The sequence below is a fragment of the Podarcis tiliguerta genome, assembly GCF_965153285.1.
Source record: "Podarcis tiliguerta genome assembly, chromosome: 7".
NCBI lineage: Eukaryota > Metazoa > Chordata > Lepidosauria > Squamata > Lacertidae > Podarcis > Podarcis tiliguerta.
The window spans coordinates 20,691,661-20,711,662 of NC_139540.1; the positions used below are offsets into that span (position 1 = coordinate 20,691,661).

At 43.4% G+C, this 20,002-nt stretch overlaps 1 protein-coding gene across 9 annotated transcripts in view; it reads right to left on the reverse strand.

Moving 5' to 3' along the window:
- Positions 1-20,002, reverse strand: part of OXR1 (oxidation resistance 1) — a 232,790-nt gene that overhangs the window by 59,504 nt on the left and 153,284 nt on the right. Inside the window, exon 1 of one of the 9 annotated variants that reach the window (XM_083450499.1) lies at positions 4,985-5,021. The exons of the other annotated variants lie outside the window; for them this stretch is intronic. Coding sequence (XP_083306625.1) covers positions 4,985-5,006 — 22 coding nt within the window. The 5' untranslated portion in view covers positions 5,007-5,021. Of the gene's footprint in view, positions 1-4,984; positions 5,022-20,002 lie in introns of those variants that run through there. 9 annotated transcript variants of the gene reach the window in all.

Here is a 20,002-nt window from a genome sequence, read left to right on the forward strand (position 1 = left end):
TGCAAAGGATTGCTGTGGCATTTCTGTCACAGATCTTGCTGCATTGTTCTTGCCGGCTGAAGGACTGCTTGCACAGCAATAATTAGAATTAGATTCCGTTTTTTGTGTAACATTTAATTTCAGTTAACAATCTCAGAAGAGTTTTATGTTTAACATGCATTCAGATTTTACTGTTATCTTATGAAGTCTAATGAGCCTAAAAGCAGAAAAGTCATGCCTGTCAGATGTTATTTCCTAGATAACTAACTCTCCTGCTCCCTCTGTGTCTTGTACAGGATCTGAGAAATACATGCTGTTAAGTTCTCAGTATTTATTTTTGCTTCTAAAACAATTACAGCTTGATCCTGTGCACGTTTATTGAAAACTAGGTCCCATTACATTAGTGGGTCTAACAGTGCACTCCTATATATATTTACAAAGAAGTAAGCCCCATTGAGTTAAATGAGGCTTAGGCCTCCATAATATTCCCTTTTTATTGCGCATTCATGATTATGTGTGTTCATAATGCTATCGGGGCAGCACACGTGATCCTGCTTTCGATACTGTTTGTGCCTGCAAAAGTTTTGGGGCAGTCACACTACTTCATTTCCAATCAGTGCATATCCTGTACCTTCCTGCTGAAATCCTGTACCTTTTTTATCCCACAAATGGACAGCAATAACATGGCAGCAATGGGGGAGAATCATAGAACAAACTAAAGCACAATAAACACACAACTAATGCACCATTATTGCGTCAAGAACGCGTTGCGGATTATGCCTGCAATAAAATGCTAGACATTTCCTACCCTTTATGGTACTTAAAACATCTGCTACTTGAGATGGGCTGCCTTGTTGTTGTTTAGTTCAGTCGTTCAGTCGTGTCCGACTCTTCGTGACCCCATGGACCAGAGCACGCCAGGCACTTCTGTCTTCCACTGCCACCCGCAGTTTGGTCAGATTCATGTTTGTAGCTTCGAGAACACTGTCTAACCATCTCGTCCTCTGTCGTCCCCTTCTCCTTGTGCCCTCCATCTTTCCCAACATCAGGGTCTTTTCCAGTGAGTCTTCTCTTCTCATGAGGTGGCCAAAGTATTGGAGCCTCAGCTTCACGATCTGTCCTTCCAGTGAGCACTCAGGGCTGATTTCCTTAAGAATGGATGCGTTTGATCTTCTTGCAGTCCATGGGACTCTCAAGAGTCTCCTCCAGCACCATAATTCAAAAGCGTCAATTCTTCGGCGATCAGCCTTCTTGCCTTACCATGGCCATATTTCCACAGAGCTCAACTGGGGCTTAACTCCTGATTAAGTGATCTCACTTGAGGTCTCCTGAAAGTTGATTAAAATCTTAAGAACCTTGCTAGATAAGACCAAAGTCCATCACTGAAGCCTTACAGTGGCGCATGCATGATATGAGTGCAACAGTGCGCTCCCCACTTGCGATTCTCAACAGCTTGTATTCAGATGATACTGATGCCTCTGATACTGCCTCTGATACTGACGGTAGTTAAGGCCGGGCAATATCTGGTTTTCAACACTGTGACATATCACCAGCTAAACATTGCGATATACCAATATATCACGATGTCTGAAATAAGGATGGAGCTATATAGAGGCATTGGCTGGCTTCACAGTTTTTCCTGCATCGTGATTTTTGCGCGTGCCTGCTCTTGTGATTTGGTACCCACTGCATAAGGTAGGGGACAGCTGAGCCGTCAGAGTTAACAAGAGATGCAGGAATCGAGAGAAGCATTGGCTGGCTTCACAGTTTTTCCACATTGTGATTTTTGCATAGTGCGTGCACACACACACACATCATGATCTGCGATATATTGCCAGGTCAAAAATTATGAAACCGATATCACAATATGGACTTCTAACCTGTTTCGGACAATACAGCAATAATATCGCCCAGTCCTAATGACAGTACACAATCATTCCTGGTTCTCTTCTCTCACTGTAGAAGACATAAATGTTTGAGGCCATTACGACTCTAGCTTTTAGTGTCAGTTTAGTACTGGGGACACACAAGTTCCTATCGCCATAAACCTAATTCTACGTAATCTGCCTCACAGGGTTGTCGTGAGGATAAAAGTGGGCTTGGGGAATAATCACAAAAAAACAGCAAGATAAAAATACAATAAATTCCAGCTTTTGTCACCCTCCTTTCTTTGATGTTTGTCTAAAGAATAATGACTTTGTTGTGGCACCTAAATAACTAAATTGATTGCCCATATGATGCTCTGGTACACAGTTAGTGCTTATTTCAGGATAGGGGCCTCCATATAATTATGGTATGAAAAGTACCTGGAGCACAGAATTTGAGATTTCCCAGAGTGCCTTGGTAATAAACAAAACACAGTGCACAGCTGAGCAGTATTAAGACACGTGGTCTGTAAAAAGTCTTTGAGCCTGGCAACCTGAGAGACAAAGAATGTGTCAAGAGTAATCATACGCTCATTTCTCATAATCGTATGACTAGCCTCAATCTGAATATCAACAACGTGATCTGCAGATTATGCACAGCTTGTCTTCAGCCTCTGGAAGTGCTTATTTTTGAAATTTATGCCAATGAACTGTTTCAACAAACGGCATGCAGCTTTTCTGATAACTCTTTTGCCACATGTAATATTTGCCCATACCAACTTTTGGATCAGCTAAACTTGCAAGGCTGGCTTTGAAAATGTTTTTTGCTATTTTTTTTATAGTTTGTCAGTACCAATACATTCTTTGTATGTATGGATCGGCATGTAGGCACTAAAATGTGTGTGTGTGTGTGTGTGTGTGTGAGAGAGAGAGAGAGAGAGAGAGAGAGAGAGAGAGAGACTTTTTAGGTAGTTTTCTTTTCATGTACCATACAAATTACTGTTCAATTTTGTCCCTGCTGACTTGGTGTTATCTAAAATTAATCACCGACTTCAAAAACTATGATGCATATACAGTATTATAGACTAATCTAATTAAACCTGCTTCACGTGTCCTGTATTCCACCTTAAGACTTAACAAAGTACAGAGTTTTGCGCTTAAATCAGTGGTGACGGGTGAGGGGCAGTGGTACTGTGCAACACTGCCAAAATGGCACCGCCTAACCTCACTGCCACCCCACTCCCATGAGTGCATCCGGGACAGCTTGACCAGAGTTTTTCAAGCATTGGCAATCTCACAGTTGGATTACTGCAATGCGCTCTATGTGGGGCTTCCCTTGGGGCCGACCTGCAGGTTGCAGCAGGTGCAGAATGCAGTGGGTAGCTAGCTTGTGAGGACAAACTAGTGGCAGCGTATCACACATTAATTGCAGGATTTGCCAATTTACTACTGGCCCCGGTTCAAGGTGAAGGTACTAAGATATACATCCCTATACAGGGCAGGACAAGGTTACTTGAGACCACCTTATTATACACCCAGTACATAGCTGCAGCAGTGGCAGACTTTGGGCACTCAAATTATAGAAGCACTCTGTGTGGTGCTAAAATTCAGCGCTCCCCATCCACTCCTCTTGAGCTCTGTTCTACAGCATTGATTTGGTGCCCCCTGCAGTGCAGCGGAGCCAGTGTGGTGTAGTGGTTAAGAGCAGTGGACTCATAATCTGGTGAACTGGGTTCGATTCCCTGCTCCTCCACATGGAGCTGCTGGGTGACCTTGAGCCAGTCACACTTCTCTGAAGTCTCTCAGCCTCATTCGCCTCACAGAGTGTTTGTTGTGGGGGAGGAAGGGAAAAGGAGATTGTTAGCCGCTTTAATACTCCTTAGGGTAGTGATAAAGCGGGATATCAAATCCAAACTCTTCTTCTTCTTCACTGTAAAACCACATCTGGCTTCAGTCTCTGGGAGATTCTCTTCTGAAAGTTCCACAGATCTCAGAAATGCTGGTTTTGACCTATAAAGCCCTAAGTCTCTCAAGACCACAATAACTCAAGGCCTGGTTCTCTCCATATGAACTGACCCAGACCCTATGATCAACTATCCCAGAAGGAGAGTTGATGTACTACTACTACTCCTCTAACACGCCACTTGGTTGGAATGCTTATCTTTTAATGAAGATCTGCAAAGTGGGCTGGGCTAGGTAAGGAGCAGATCCCAGTTCCAGGGGTGCTGTGGTCTCTCTTCAGCCTTTTCAGAAGGCAACCAGAGCTGCTCTCCCAGGCCCTAGAATGCTTCTACCCAGAAGCAGCTCCACCAACTTTCAGTGGTGACCATTGGAATAGGTACCACAGAACAGGATGAGGATCTGGAGCTAAGAGTGATGCTTTTTCAAACTGTTCTGTGGAGCCCAACAACAAAGGCTCCTCATGTGTTTAGCTGAGCACTCGACGGCTTGGAAAACCTCCTAAACTTGTGCTCATCAGGCTGACTCTTATCCTGCAGTGGCAGCCATGGGGAAGTGCTATGTTCAGATGGGTTGGCATGGGGCCTAATAGACCAAGGTCACTGCCCCACATTAACCTTGGTATATATCCCAGAACTCTAAGTCATGTGCAAGGATTCCACGGCAGACATTCAGGGGTTAGAAGTTGAAAAACTGGAAAGCAGAGTGAGATTTGAGCTCCAATCTGTCATCGGACAGAGTGCTGGATACCCTTCCACAAGTCTCACACATACATTTTGTTTCAACCTCATCTGCAAAACAAAACAATAATCCTGTGCACATATGTTTGGAAGTCTATCTCACTGATTTCAATAGGACTTGTGCCAGCAATGGGAAACTTATAGACTTCTAGATGTTGCTGCATTGCAACTCCCATCATTCATAACCATTGGCTGTGCTGGGTTTGGGGCTGGAGTCCAAATACATCTGGAGGGCCACAGATTACCCGCTGATTTACACCTGAGTAAGTGTGCATAGTGTTACAACCTATGGTTAAATATAAAAAAGTGATCTACGGGTGGTATTCAACTCAGAATAGACCCACTGAACATTATGCTCATTCATTTCAATGGGTCTACTCTGAGTAAGACCTAGCTGATTATCACCCTTAGTTCTGCATTAGAAGCCCAAATTGAACATACCTTTCATTTGTGAGTGGAGCATGTCTTCAGATCGCTGCAGGATCAGAAACAGCAAGGGCTGAATTGGCTTCAGCAGAGGCAGTTCTGCTTTTATAATGGTTCGAGCTCCGAGCTGCAAACGGAGTGCTTCGCTGCTGGGGATTCGCTCTCATTCACGTGAAGTGTTTCGAGGAGTGGGGTGCCTGTTTCCTTCTTAGGAAACAGGCCTTCGCTGCTATAGTGATTCAGTCACCCCACTGGAATGACTCTTAACAGTAGCCACAGGAAATGTGTGGTTATAGAACTAACTGAATTGGTTACGGTTAGTTCTGTAATACACTGGGACAGCAAACTCTTTTTGAGGTCTGTTACTGAAACTAAGCAGAAGCAAAACAGACAGTCTTCAGACCATTTTAATCATTCAAGGACACACATCTCAATGTTAGCACTTAAAGGAGGAATAGGGAGCCATTATTCTGGATCTAGGTATGAGGGACAGCATTGTGCTGGGTTCAGATAACCACCCACTGCTTCCACTTTCGGAACGTACTGTGTAATAAGCCCTAGCTTGCCCAGCTGTTAACAGCTGAAACATGCTTGGTTCATCAAGACAGCTACATGTTTTGGGTTAGTGTTTTTTAATGTGGAATTTTATCCTGCTGTTCATATTATTTTGCTCTGTTGTATATTTCTGCCCTGGGACCATATGGCAAAGGGTGCATTATCCATTTTATAGATTGTGCTCTAGCTGTTTCCTTTTGTATGTTCCCTCTTTTCTCTCTAGGAACTTTTATCCTTCCCTTTCCAAAAAGCATTCCTGGTGCATTGCACGTTGCTTGGGATTTTTTATTTTATTTTATTTTGAGCAAGTGATCTATAAATTAAAATGTATGTATATTTGTATATTTATATGTTTATCTGCTCTCCTGCCACACACACACACACGACTGCAGCAGAGGACACTTATGATTAGGAGAGTGTGGGTCAGATTCAGATTTGGACATGTCAAGCCAGTTTCTGATTTGTTTTGTCTGTGGCAGGGGAAGGAGCACTAGAGGAACTTTTAAGCAGTGTGCACACTGCTCGTCCACACTAAACCACAGCTTGTTCTAAACTATGCACCGGGCCAAAGTCAGAAAAGCTAATTCCACAACCGAATCATGCAGTGATCTCATTGCAAATTAGCTATGTTCAGTTTCTTATTAAAGATCCTGGTTCAAATTCAGCCTTCGTTGTAAAGAGCGAAAATCTAATTGAAATCAAAGTTGCTTTGCCTTCTTGTGAGCATATTGCTATTTCCCCCAGGGCATTTTTTAATGCAAAATGCAATTGCATCACCATATCAGGCCTCGTCTGCTACACACTACATATTTAAAATGTTTAAAATACAATTGCTTTGTGCCTCCATTGTCTCTAAATGCAATACATGAGCATCTAAATGCAACGGATATATATTTTTTCACTCATTTGAAATAACGCAACAAACCTGTTGTTTTCCTTCTCTATAATTTTGCTCATCTAAGCTCCAAACATTAATCTTCCACCAGGCATGAAGAAAGTGTGGTTTACTTGCTTGCACAATTCAAATGGTTAGCAACTGAAAACGATGAGCAACAAGCGACCGTGATAATATCTTAGCAAAACACGGTGCTGCTTTACATAGCAAAGTATTTTATAGCTGCTACAATGGGTTCCAGGGGGAAACATACTGGATGTGCTTTCACAAGGGAAGTGGGACACTTGAGACGGAAACAACCATGTGTAGAGAAGACAAGATGATTTAATGGGATTTGCAAAGCCCTTGTTGGCGTCACAGCAGAAACTTTAAGAGTTCTCCAGATATCAGTCAAAATCTATCCTCCAGTGGATTTTAAGCTCACATAATTGACATGATATAAGTGAGTTGCTGAGAGATTTAGTGGGGAGGAGTTGGGTAGGAGAGGGTTAATGGAACCAAAAAGGCTGCAAGAAATAGTAGCAAACATGTGAGATGCATTTTTTTATTGGGGAAGAAGCCAGTGGATGCATTCTGAATGGCTGGGAAATAACAAGAAGGTCCTGGAGCAGAGCATGCTAGTGATTTTGAAATATATACAGTGGTGCCCCGCAAGACGAATGCCTCGCAAGACGGAAAACCCGCTAGACGAAAGGGTTTTCCGTTTTTCAATGCGCTTCGCAGGACGAATTTCTCTATGGGCTTGCTTTGCAAGACGAAAATGTCTTGCGATTCTTTTCGCTCCCCACCCCCTTTTTCTAAGGCACTAAGCTGCTAATAGCCTTTTAGCAGCTAATCCGCTAATCCCTTAAGCCTTTAATAGCCGCTAAACCGCTAATAGCGCTAATCCGCTAATAGGGTTGCTTCGCAAGACGAAAAAAACGCTAGTCGAAGAGACTCGTGGAACGGATTCTTTTCGTCTTGCGAGGCACCACTGTATTCAATAAAATTTACATACCATTTGACTGTAGGGAGAAAAAAACTCAGTGTGGTCTACAAAAGCGATAAGACAATAAAATTATCACTTGTAGAGGCTGGGATGGAGCTGACCTGCATATTTGTGGTGAGGATGGCACCAACAGGTATGGACCTGCCTACTCCATGTGCCTGCTTCTTGGGAGAAGAGTGATGGATTTGGATTTGATATCCCGCTTTATCACTACCCAAAGGAGTCTCAAAGCAGCTAACAGTCTCCTTTCCCTTCCTACCCCACAACAAACACTTTGTGAGGTGAGTGGGGCTGAGAGACTTCACAGAAGTGTGACTAGCCCAAGGTCACCCAGCAGCTGCATGTGAAGGAGCGGAGACGCGAACCCGGTTCCCCAGATTGCGAGTCTATCACTCTTAACCACTACACCACACTGACATCACCTTGCCGATAAAGGTCCATATGGTTAAAGCTATGGTTTTCCCAGTATGGAAGTGAGAGCTGGACCATAAAGAAGGCTGATAGCCAAAAAATTGATGCTTTTGAATTATGGAGCTGGAGGAGACTTAAGAGTCCCATGGACTGCAAGAAGATCACACCTTTCCATTCTTAAGGAAATCAGCCCTGAGTGCTCATTGGAAGATCGTGAAGCTGAGGCTCCAATACTTTGGCCACCTCATGAGAAGAGAAGACTCCCTGGAAAAGACCCTGATTTTGGGAAAGATTGAAAGTTAGCACAAGGAGAAGGGGACAACAGAGGACGAGATGGTTGGACAGTGTTCTTGAAGCTACCAGCACGAGTTTGACCAAACTGCTGGAAGCAGTGGAAGACAGGAGTGCCTGGCGTGCTCTGGTCCATGGGGTCACGAAGAGTCGGATACGACTAAACGACTAAACAACAACAACTCCATGTGTTTATGGAACACACGGAGAAACATTTGTGAAAAGCCCTATAACAGTTCACAGTATGCAAGCATGTTTACCTGGCAATAGTCCTATGGATTTCAGTGAGAGTTCCATCCCAATAAGTGTGCTGACCCACCCATTGGAATGACCAGAACAACCTATATAAGGTCCCAATATATGAAGATTGGGCTACAATGCAGCCAAAGTTAGAAATAGTAGTCTCATTTGTTTTGATGAGATTGATTTTAAGCACACGTTTGACTTTCTGTCAAAATCACTGGGATATAAAATGTTGAATCTACAATTTAGTTCTAAGCAAACTGGTTCATGAACCCGTGGTCTAATTTTTGGTACTCTTAACTTGCCAGCATGTCACACCAGGTCACAGACATTACTAGTAATGAGATAGCTACAGATCTGGGGGATTAACTAATTAATCAGGAAACTGTCACTGACGAGGAGAGCCTCTAGCACTAAATATAAATTGGCTTGTTTTCCTATTCTCTTTTTAAAAATAAATACCCAGAGCACATTGTGAAGTGCCCTCTTTTTGTTTACAATGTAGAAAACTAATGATGTGAATGTATAATACTACACAGTGAATGTTACACCCAGTGCAGAGTCATGCAAGATTAGGTAGCAGATAATATTAAGATTTCAGAGCCACACTAGAAGAATAAACGTTAAGTGTTTCAAATGACTATATTTTGAGCGACAAGAGGAAACAGAGTTTTGTGGTTGAGGCAGAGAAGGAAGTTAGACATATCTAATGATGGAACAACGTTCTTGTGACCCTGTGCAAAAGGACTTATGACCAACATCATTGCTGTTTTAAAAAAACCCCTCAATATTTTGGCTGCACAGCAGTTCCTTCTGCATTGCCAAAGTCTTGAAAAGCTAACTTAATGGATAAAGAATAAGGAGAAAGGGGGAGGAATGTTAAAATGCAGTTATGTGTTTTGTTTTTTGTTTGTTTTTTTAAAGCATAGCAAAGATCTTGTTTTTGGATTGGAATGAATTGGATTAAAATTAATGGAGAGTTAAGAGAAAGAATGTAAATCAACTGGATGCAGAGTTCTTGAAATATGGGTTAGGTGTCATCACGAATTTTTACTGTATACTCAAGTGTAAATTTATATAAGTAAAATCAAATTCATATCTACATAGATATATACCGTAGATATAAAATAAATGAAAAGACTACAAGCAAAGTATGAGGGGATACCTCAGTCCAAACCAAATAAATAGGTAAGTTTTTTATGTCTGATGTTTTATTGTATTTTTAATATTTTGTTGGAAGCCGACCAGAGTGGCTGGGGAAACCCAGCCAGATGGGTGTGATATATAAATTATTATTATTATTATTATTATTATTATTATTATTATTATTATTACTATTATTATTATTACTATTATTATTAACGTAAATAAAAGCATCACAAAAAAGAGGAAGCAAATTTGCATAACTGTGTGTGTGTGTGTGGATTTTATTTAAATTTCACACAGGAGAAGCCAAACCAATTAATTTCCCATCCAAATGACGCCAAATAAAATAAAACTTTTAATTCACTCCAAATCAATAGCTCGTCTTCAATTACTTTTCACCTAATTAATCTCAAACTCAGATACTGCTTTAAAATGTAATCAATTCCTCTTCAGTTAATTACTACTATCCATCAATTATAATTAACCCCCCCCCCCATGAGTTAAATTCAAAATAATATATATAGATACATATATACAGATAGTGTAAAATTCCATTGGCAGGCAGGAGTTTACTATTAGATAAGGTGCCCAGCAGCAATGACAAACCTAGACAGCATCTTAAAAAGTAAATACATCACCTTGCCAACAAAGGTCTGTATAGTAAAAGCTATGGTTTTCCCAGTAGTGATGTATGGAAGTGAGAGCTGGACCATAAAGAAGGCTGATTGCCGAAGAATTGATGCTTTTGAATTATGGTGCTGGAGGAGACTCTTGAGAGTCCCATGGACTGCAAGAAGATCAAACCTATCCATTCTTAAGGAAATCAGCCCTGAGTGCTCACTGGAAGGACAGATCGTGAAGCTGAGGCTCCAATACTTTGGCCACCTCATGAGAAGAGAAGACTCTCTGGAAAAGACCCTGATGCTGGGAAAGATTGAGGGCACAAGGAGAAGGGGACGACAGAGGACGAGATGGTTGGATAGTGTCTTCGAAGCTACTAACATGAGTCTGACCAAACTGCGGGAGGCAGTGGAAGACAGAAGTGCCTGGCGTGCTCTGGTCCATGGGGTCACGAAGAGTCGGACACGACTAAACGACTAAACAACAACAAAGGTGCCCAGCGGTAATCTGACTCCACGTTGACTTAATAAGCAAGCCATCAGCTTGCTTATTTAGGCTGAGATTTAGGGGTATAAGAAATCTTCCCTTTAAATCTAGGTCTTTCAAGGGGTATACGTACTTAGAAATTTGTTTGTTTTTCTGCCGTGTTATGGATACAGACACTTTGAAGACAAAGCTCTCAACTCTGATAGTGTATATGACTTGATAACGTTTATGGACAAATAACTGCTCACTTTTTCATCTCTCTAATCGTTTTGCTTACTTCAAATCTAATTTCATGCATAGAGACAAAGATGCTTCTTTTAGATTAATTACTTGTTTTGGCACACTAGCGCAGACTACATTTTTCAGTATTAATGGAGTCATCTAAATACGAAGGTTTGGATAGGCTTCTGTAACATTACAGAATAATGTTATTCTGGCATAACATAAATTCCCACTATATTTTACAGAGTAGCTATCAGGCAAAATGTTTCATGTAGGAACAGACAACCTAAGCTCACTGTCAAAATGTATGATGCTTTAAAATTCAACAGCAAAGACCTTGCAGAAGTCAGATCACTCGTTCTCTGATAACATATTAAAGATCAACGATGTATTAAGAATGTAAACTTAAAAGTACAACAGATTCTTCACTGTGCCTTTGGTTTACTAGAAGTCTATATGAAACTAAAAGTTTTGGAAGAAGCTGAAGTGTCTCTCCCTGGACAGTGACCCTAAATAAGAAAAATAACAAGTTAAGGCTGCAATCCTAGGCATGCTTAAGTTCCATTGAAGACAGTGTTCCATTAAGTTTCATTAACGACAACCTTACATCCAAATGAACATGAATAGGATCCAGGTACATATATCCATAAGGGACACTGGTGGCGCTGTGGGTTAAACCACAGAGCCTAGGACTTGCTGATCAGAAGGTCGGCAGTTCAAATCCCTGCGATGGGGTGAGCTCCCGTTGTCTGGTCCCTGCTCCTGCCAACCTAGCAGTTCGAAAGCACATCAAAGTGCAAGTAGATAAATAGGTCCCGCTCCGGCGGGAAGGTAAACGGCGTTTCCGTGCGCTGCTCTGGTTCACCAGAAGAGGCTTAGTCATGCTGGCCACGTGACCCGGAAGCTGTATGCCTGCTCCCTCGGCCAATAAAGCAAGATGAGCACCGCAACCCCAGAGTTGGCCATGACTGGACCTAATGGTCAGGAGTCCCTTTACCTTTACCTTACATATATCCAGGTTGTAAGTAATTGTTCTTGTTTGTGGCAGTGGATATTATCGCCTGCATTTTATGACCAGTAACCAAATAACACTGGCAGGGATAAGGGCTGGCAGGCAGTTTTACCTGTAAGCATGGATCTACTCTGTAATTTGCAGCCCTGATTTATACCATTAGCTATTTTGTGGCCCTGATAAATATCATTGTCTAGGGCTGCCATGCATCCTGGTATTCCCGGGAATTGGATGGTCAAAATGGCATCCAGGTGGATTTTCACCAAATCAGCAAAATGTCTGGGAAAACTATGTGTGTGGGGGGGCTCAACAACTTTGACCCCCCCAAAAGGTCAAACAACTTTGTCCGGGTTTTCACTTTTGGGAATATGAAAACCCTACAGTGTACTACTGAGACGCGGGTGGCACTGTGGTCTAAACCACTAAGCCCCTTGGGTTTGCTGATCAGAAGGTCGGCGGTTTGAATCCCCGTGACAAGGTGAGCTCCTGTTGCTCAGTCCCTGCTCCTGCAAGTAGATAAATAGGTACCACTCCAGCGGGAAGGTAAACGGCATTTCCATGTGCTGCTCTGGTTTCGCCAGAAGTGGCTTAGTCATGCTGGCCACATGACCCGGAAAAACTGTCTGCAGACAAATGCCGGCTCCCTCAGCCTGTAAAGCGAGATGACCGCCGCAACCCCAGAGTCATCTGCGACTGTACTTAACTGTCAGGGGTCCTTTACCTTTACAGTGTAATACTGGTAAGACTGAGGTTCAAATGCCAACCCTGCCATGAACTCGTAATCTGGGGAACCGGGTTCGCGTCCCCACTCCTCCACATGCAGCTGCTGGGTGACCTTAGGCTAGTCACACTTCTCTGAAGTCTCTCACCCCCACTCACCTCACAGAGTGTTTGTTGTGGGGGAGGAAGGGAAAGGAGAATGTTAGCCGCTTTGAGACTCCTTCAGGTAGTGATAAAGCGGGATATCAAATCCAAACTCTTCTTCTTCTTCTTCTTCACTGGGTAATCTTGGGCCAGCCCCCATCTCTCAAATGCAACCCACCTCTCAGAATTATTATGTGCATAAAACGATTTGGTCGTAGCAGAGGTATAAATGTAGTTAATAAATAGCTTGAATGTTAAGAGTTGAGATCAACATGCTTCAGCTAAGCTAAAATTATATCTTAACAAAATTATGTTCTTCCTGTTTGGAAGGGGAAGAGAGATGGCACAGAACAGATGGCACCTAGCAGATGCTTAATATCCGATCAATTTCTGTGCATTTTTGTATTCCATCCTTGTATCTGTATAGTTTTAGTAGCTTGTTTTCCTTCTTTAAAAAACAACTGCATATGAGTGGCAAGCTATAGATTTTAAGAGCTTTCTCCAGACAGTTGTACTAAATTTCTTTGGATTCATAGCCGATGCTGTTTACCTGATGGCTCCACTTCATAAATATGTCTTAAGGTTATGCTAAGGAGCTGAATTTTTCTTCATCAGCTAAAATGTGATTTTGGGGAGCATGGCTGCCTCTTGAACCACGGAGGCCAAGGGCAGGGAAGCCTTGCAAGACCTAGCAATGGTAGCTGTCATGTTGCCACCATGTCATCATATGATGAACCGGGTCCAGCTAGGAGAAGAAGGCATGTGGACAGACTTGTGGCCTCAGTAGGAACGGCACAGCATTGCTAGAACTGATCTGCAAGATTATATAGTCAAACTTTATGCAAATCTGTTGTCTTCTTTTCAGGTTATGTATTTCCTCATTTTTTTGGCAATGCATAAAGGGTGGGAAACCAGTGGACCTCCAGATGTTGTGGGACTCTCAACAGCCTCACCCAACATGAGCAATGGTCAAGAATGAATGAAGTTGTAGTGCATCAAAATCTGGAGGGCCAGATGTTCTACCAACATAAGTGGGCACTCTATTCTCTCTCCCACTACCACCTGATAATTTGGCCTAGTCACTGTTTGGATGGAAACCCTCTTAGGAACCCTGTGTGTGTCACCTTGAGCCTCCTGGATGGAATGTGGGATATAAACAAAATGAATAAATAAATGCCAGCAAACACTTACTAATAAACCATCTGTACTTTCCAACACAAACGCAAGTGGATAGTAGAAGGACTTTAATTACAGTAAACATTCCACACCCCTTTTCCACAAGCTGAAGCGCAGAAGCCTGCAAAACAGGTTTCCCTCTCTTGCTGAGCTCTAGATGTTTATATGGGGAAAGGCTGCAAAAAGGTGGGTTTGGAAGCTGCAGTCTGAAGGCAAAATAGAGAGAAGACCTATTATGACATACAGCATGAACTGGCATTGAAGTAAGGGGAGAGAGAGGCTGCAAGCAGAACAAGCTTTCTGAAGAAAGCTGACCAAGTCATATCAGATTTACAATAAAACCAACAATCATCTTCATCACACTAGGGAGGTGTTCTCAGTGATGGGCTACCCAGTGTACTAAAACTGCCATCTTTGCAACAGAAGTGCAAAGGTAAACAGAAGTTTTCAGAGGCAGAGGTGCACTAAAATGGAATGTCCCTTCTTTGAAAATATACTGAGGTATGCTGGCCAGTGCCTGGTCTTATCAGGCCTGCAGAACCATGTGTGGGTAAACTGTCCGTTGCACAGGGAGGGCGCAGGAAAGGCCTACTTCCTCAATTTAGAAGATGCATAGATCTTTCAAATCAGGGTACAATTAGGCGCAATGATTTAGTGACCTGCCTGTTTCATGCAAAACTCAGATTTGGAAGAGATCTGATTCACAGAGACATACACACTGCAATTGCATTCGCAGTTATTTGGGAGCAAGCCCCATTGAACCAAGTAGAATTTGCTTCTGAATAGCCATATATATAAGATTAGTCAACACTAATCAGGTAGAATTCCTGCCTCTTGTGCTGCTATTAGGCTTAGGAAAAGGCTTAATAAAAGGGAAGGTTTAACACTTTCCACTTCCTGCAACACACACAAAAGTTTCTATGAGCCTTAGGAAGGCCACTCAAGAAAGTACACAGCCCTGTAATCTGCTGGGTACAATTAAACATGATTAGCATGTGGATTATGCAATGGCTGTTTCAAGTGGCTGCTCTTTATTAATAGACTCTTGAAGAATTATTGCACCATGGTTGTGACTATGTTCTTAAGCAATGGTAGGAGGAGCCTGAAAGGTTTTTTTTAAAAAAAGGGAAGCAGAAACAATTTCAGAATAAGAACATAAGAAAAGCCCAACTAAATAAGATGAAGTGTACAGCATTCTGTTTCCTAGTGACTCTGATCAATGTGCCCAGGCCTTAGTTCAGTGGTATAGCTGCTATCCTGAAATAGTGGTATAGAATACAGAAGATGCTACACCAGCTGTAGTCATATCTGGATCAGGATAATTTTTGGCCACTGTAGTCCATGCATTGGTAACCTTGAGACTAGATTGCTGCAATGCACTATAGGTAGAGCTGCCTTTGAGACGGGTCCAATAGCTCCAACTCATGCAGAATGCAGTGGATGGACTGTTGATAGAGGCAGACAGCCAACAGAATATGGTCCCTCTGCAAAAACATCTACTCTGGCTGCCAATATCTTACTGGGCCAGGCTCAAGAGTCTTTTGTTGATTTACAAAGCCATGCAAAACCGGAGTTGAGGATGCCTTAGGGACCATCTGAGCCCTTATATCCTGACCTGATCAAGGAGATTATCAGAAGGAGAGCTGTTAGTTATCTCCCATGTTATAGAGACCTGATTTGCCTCAACTGGAAGTTGGGCATTTGGTGCCATTGGCCCCATGCTGCAGAACACTCTCCCAGCAAAGATTTTGGCTTTCAGGAATTTCTTGAAGACTTTTTTTATGCTAACCAGCCTATGAAGTTTTTTTGTGAGTTGCCAGTCATTTTAACGATTGTTCAGCATTGCTTTTAAAGGCGTTTACACTGCACTTCAGCCACATGACTTCAGTCTGCAGACAAACACTGGCTCCCTCGGCCTGAAAGCTGAGATGAGCACCACACCCCTAGTCGACTTTGACTGGACTTAACCATCCAGGGGTCCTTAACCTACACGGCTTTACCCCACCTGCAAGAGGGTAGTATATATACTTTTATAAACACATAAAGAAATAAATAGCAACAGCAGATGCACAACAAGCTTTACTGGCCAAAATGATCACTTCCACACTAATCGTTCACCCTTCCTTGTTGTTCATTTGATATAACCAGTAATATAAGCTGTAGGTTATTCATCACAACTTCAGAGACTTCGATTGTGATGGACAATGCGACCCAAAATACCATCTTAAGTTTTTGCTGCTAGGTGAAAAACCGGTACATAGAGGATAAAAGGTCAGAGAGGAGATGAGGGTCTGTTAGCAGGTTCCAACTCACCAAATTAAAATTAATGCACTTGACAGAGTCTTGTTTAATGCCAGACACACCTTTCTGAATGCAAAAATCCATGTCTCCCTGAGGCGGTCTGCTCTGTTTTGAGATAAGCTTTTTTGACAGTGGAATGGTACAACCTTAAATATGGTAGACTGGTACAGACTGTAAAAATCTGCACATGATCATATATTATTATTATTATTATTATTATTATTATTATTATTATCATTATCATTATCATTATTATCCTTAACTTTTCTTTATCCTTTTCAACCAGCAGTCTAACCAGGCAATTTCTTTCTGCACACCATTGCAACATATTTACCAGATGTCAACACAATCTAGTTCCAGTGTTTACAACCTAATTTATGTTTCACTCCTAACACAACGTTATTTTCCTACCTATATGGTAGAAAGTGCCTTATCTCAGCAAAAAACAAGAAATGTACCCACATTAGGAGAAGATCTTGGTTGCAAGGCCAGGCGAGACCTTTGCAAAAGTGGAATCATTTGCCAGAACAAATGCATCCTAAAATATACCAGTTATTCATATATATTGCTTACATTCTTCAAACAACAACCTCTCCTCCTGCCATCACCACCTCTGAGTTCCCCCATATCCAAGAGATTTGCAGTGGAGACAGTATCCCAATTAAAACATGTGAAACAAATGCGTGACTTTCCCCTGAGAAAGTATGTTGGAGGCACGCAACATGGGCAGTGTTTGCTGTTATTATCATTTGTTTACATAGCAGATATAAATGGGCTAGGCATTTTACAGTCCAGCAAATAAAAAAATTTGTTGCTCTCAAGCATCTTGCGGATTATACAGTACAAAACGCAATGGCCTCAGCATGCTTTATAATTACCTTGAAACCCGTACGTAAGTCCCAGACCACAATGAACCAGCTGAGATTTTCTAGCTGGTCTGGTGAACATCCAGTCCTTTGCCTTGGACTCAGGCATCACTTTACTGTTATGGAATTTTTAAGAACAGAACAGTTTATGGCTGATTACTTAAAACAAGACAGCTAGGGATAAATGAGAGACGGGCCACTCCATCAAGGGATGGTCTCAATTTTTCTCAGGATGGAGAGAATCCAGCCCACCTTGTCTAGGTTTTAAAGCAGGCCTGGGGAACTGTCTTTCCTGTGACAAGCGATTGACCCCCAGAGCAGATGGTAAGCAGAGCCAGAATTGGGCTGAGTTTGCAGCACTGCAGAATTGTGCAGCAATTATTTACCCTTGTGCAAATAAACTTTCCCCTCTCTCTTCCCCTTACCTGTGCTCTCCCCATATCTGCCTTGGAGGGTTGAGGGAACCCCCTAAGACAGATTTAGGGGGCACATGGGGGAAGGAGAGGAGGAGAGGACCCCATTGCGCAAAGAGAAATCCCCACACTGATGGAATGTTCACATACTTTTGATACTGTACAATCCTACCTCTCTCCAGCCTAAGCTATTTTGCTGCCCAAGGGAAAGATGGGTCCCCTCTCCATTACACATACAAAATCCCACTGGAGTGGCAGTTGAATCTTAGAAGATGGCACAGGAGGGCAAGGGTATCACTAACCTCACTGGCTATGTTCTACCCTCCCTGCTGGAGTCAAGATGCATCAGAATACAATTTGCTGAAATCGCAAGTGGGGAAACTGGGCACCTGGTGAATTTTGAACACTGGCGTGGTGGTGTGATGGCCTGGGACTCGGGCTCGGATTCAGATTCAGAGGAGTCGCAGTCCACATCGGATCCTTTGCCTCAGGCGGCATCTGAACCAAGTCTGGACCTTAATTCTGAAGAGCCCCAGTCTGCACAGGTTCCCCTACAACAAACACCAGCTGTGCCGATTCAGGGGCCTGAGCCTGCCCTGGCTCCAGATGCGGAGATTACCTCGTTGCCTTCAGCTGGGCCATCGCTTACAGCTGCTCCACTACCAGGTGGGTCAGGAGAGGGTGAGGTGGCCACTGGGTCTAGTAACCCACTGACATCTCCCGAGTTGCAGAGACTGAGGTCTGAGAGAAGGAGAGACCTGAGTACTCGCAGTAGGAGTGCTCGCCTTCAGGCGAGACAGGGAGGTGAGTCACCAGGGGATCAGGACTGGCTGTTACCCCGACAAAGATAGAAGGCTGTCGGACCCCGCTCCAGATTGCGGGAGCAACATTGCTGTTTGTCAGAACCTGCCTGAGACCCTGTGCCTGACCTTGCCTGGTTTTCTGCCTCGTGTCCTGCCTTGGCCCTATCGGACTGACTCCTCACGGAACCCTTGGATTTGGGACTGGACCTGGACTGTGTTACTCAGGTTACCCCATGGCCCAGCACAGGTGATATGGGAAATGCCATGAACTGGACAGTGTCCTAAGGGGCAAACAGATATGCCTGCAGGGCTTTATTTGACTCCCAGGAATGAGTTTCCCCTCCCCTGCATAAAGCCCTAGAGTCCACGCCAATTGTTTATGCAAACAGCCTGAGGCCAGTGGGTCTCCCTGCATCCTGTGGCATCCAAGTTCTGGGTTCTGGAACCAAGCTAGCCAGCCCAAACTCCGACTCCTTGCTGCTGATGCAGCTCTGTCATAGCACCATTATGTCTTGAAATAGGATCTTGGTCCCTCAAACCACCAGCACACCTGGATATTCCACAATTGCTGCTGCCAACCCAGCACATGGTCTCCTTATGATGCCACCCACGTGTGTCTTATCATAAAGCCATATGGCAGCTGGAACTGTGGCGCTGGCAGTTACTGGGAAGAGGGAGGCACACAGATGGGTATCCCTGTGAGCATCTATATGCCTCACTGCCTTGCAAATTAAGCCAATCTAGGGCCAATCTGTTGGCGGCACATATGGTACTTGGGGAAGCTGCAGTATGGAATCCTTCAGGTTACTTTTTTATAATTATTTTTTTAAAAAACCACACACATTTTTCTAACAACCGAAGAACTAAAAAAAGAACTCTGGGCTGGTTATCTCGTGTAGAAAAACACTAAGTGTGAAAAAAGCAGCAGCTGGGAACTCTGCAAGGCAGTAATCAAGCAGGAACTGCAGAGAACCCCCTGCTGACTGAGCGACAAGAAGCCCAGGCTAGAATGGGAACTGTCAAAACACACAGAGAGAAAAAGCCATTCGGAAAGCAGCCCAGGCAGGGAAGCAGGGAGGGTGATGAGTGCAATGGCTGGAGCTTCAAAAGAAAAATGGGAAGCGCCATGGAAGTTCTGCAGAAGAAGATGGGAGGAGATGGTAAATGCAGGGAGGGTAGTTAATGCAGGGAGGGTAGTCGAGAGCCAGTGTGGTGTAGTGGTTGAGAGCGGTAGTCTCGTAATCTGGTGAACCGGGTTCGCGTCTCCGCTCCTCCACATGCAGCTGCTGGGTGACCTTGGGCCAGTCACACTTCTGTGAAGTTTCTCAGCCCCACTCACCTCACAGAGTGTTTGTTGTGGGGGAGGAAGTGAAAGGAGAATGTTAGCTGCTTTGAGACTCCTTAGGGTAGTGATAAAGCGGGATATTAAATCCAAACTCTTCTTCTTCTTCTTCTTCTTAAGGACAACTTCTGCTAATGCTTTATGGCAAGGATGGAGCACTTTAGACAGTAGGGAACAAATATAGTTCCTGGGCTCTCTATCAGGCTCCATGGACTCTCCCCAGGACACACCCCTTCCCCAGCCACTCCAGGTCACCTTGCCAGTCATGGTTTGCACCTTTCTTGAGTGTTTTGGATATGTGTCCTTGACTCTTGGCAATGCCCCTTGCTTCCCAGGTTAGAGGATAGAGGACATGTGCAAGTGCGTGCAGAAACTTGCCTACTGCATAGAGGTGTCAT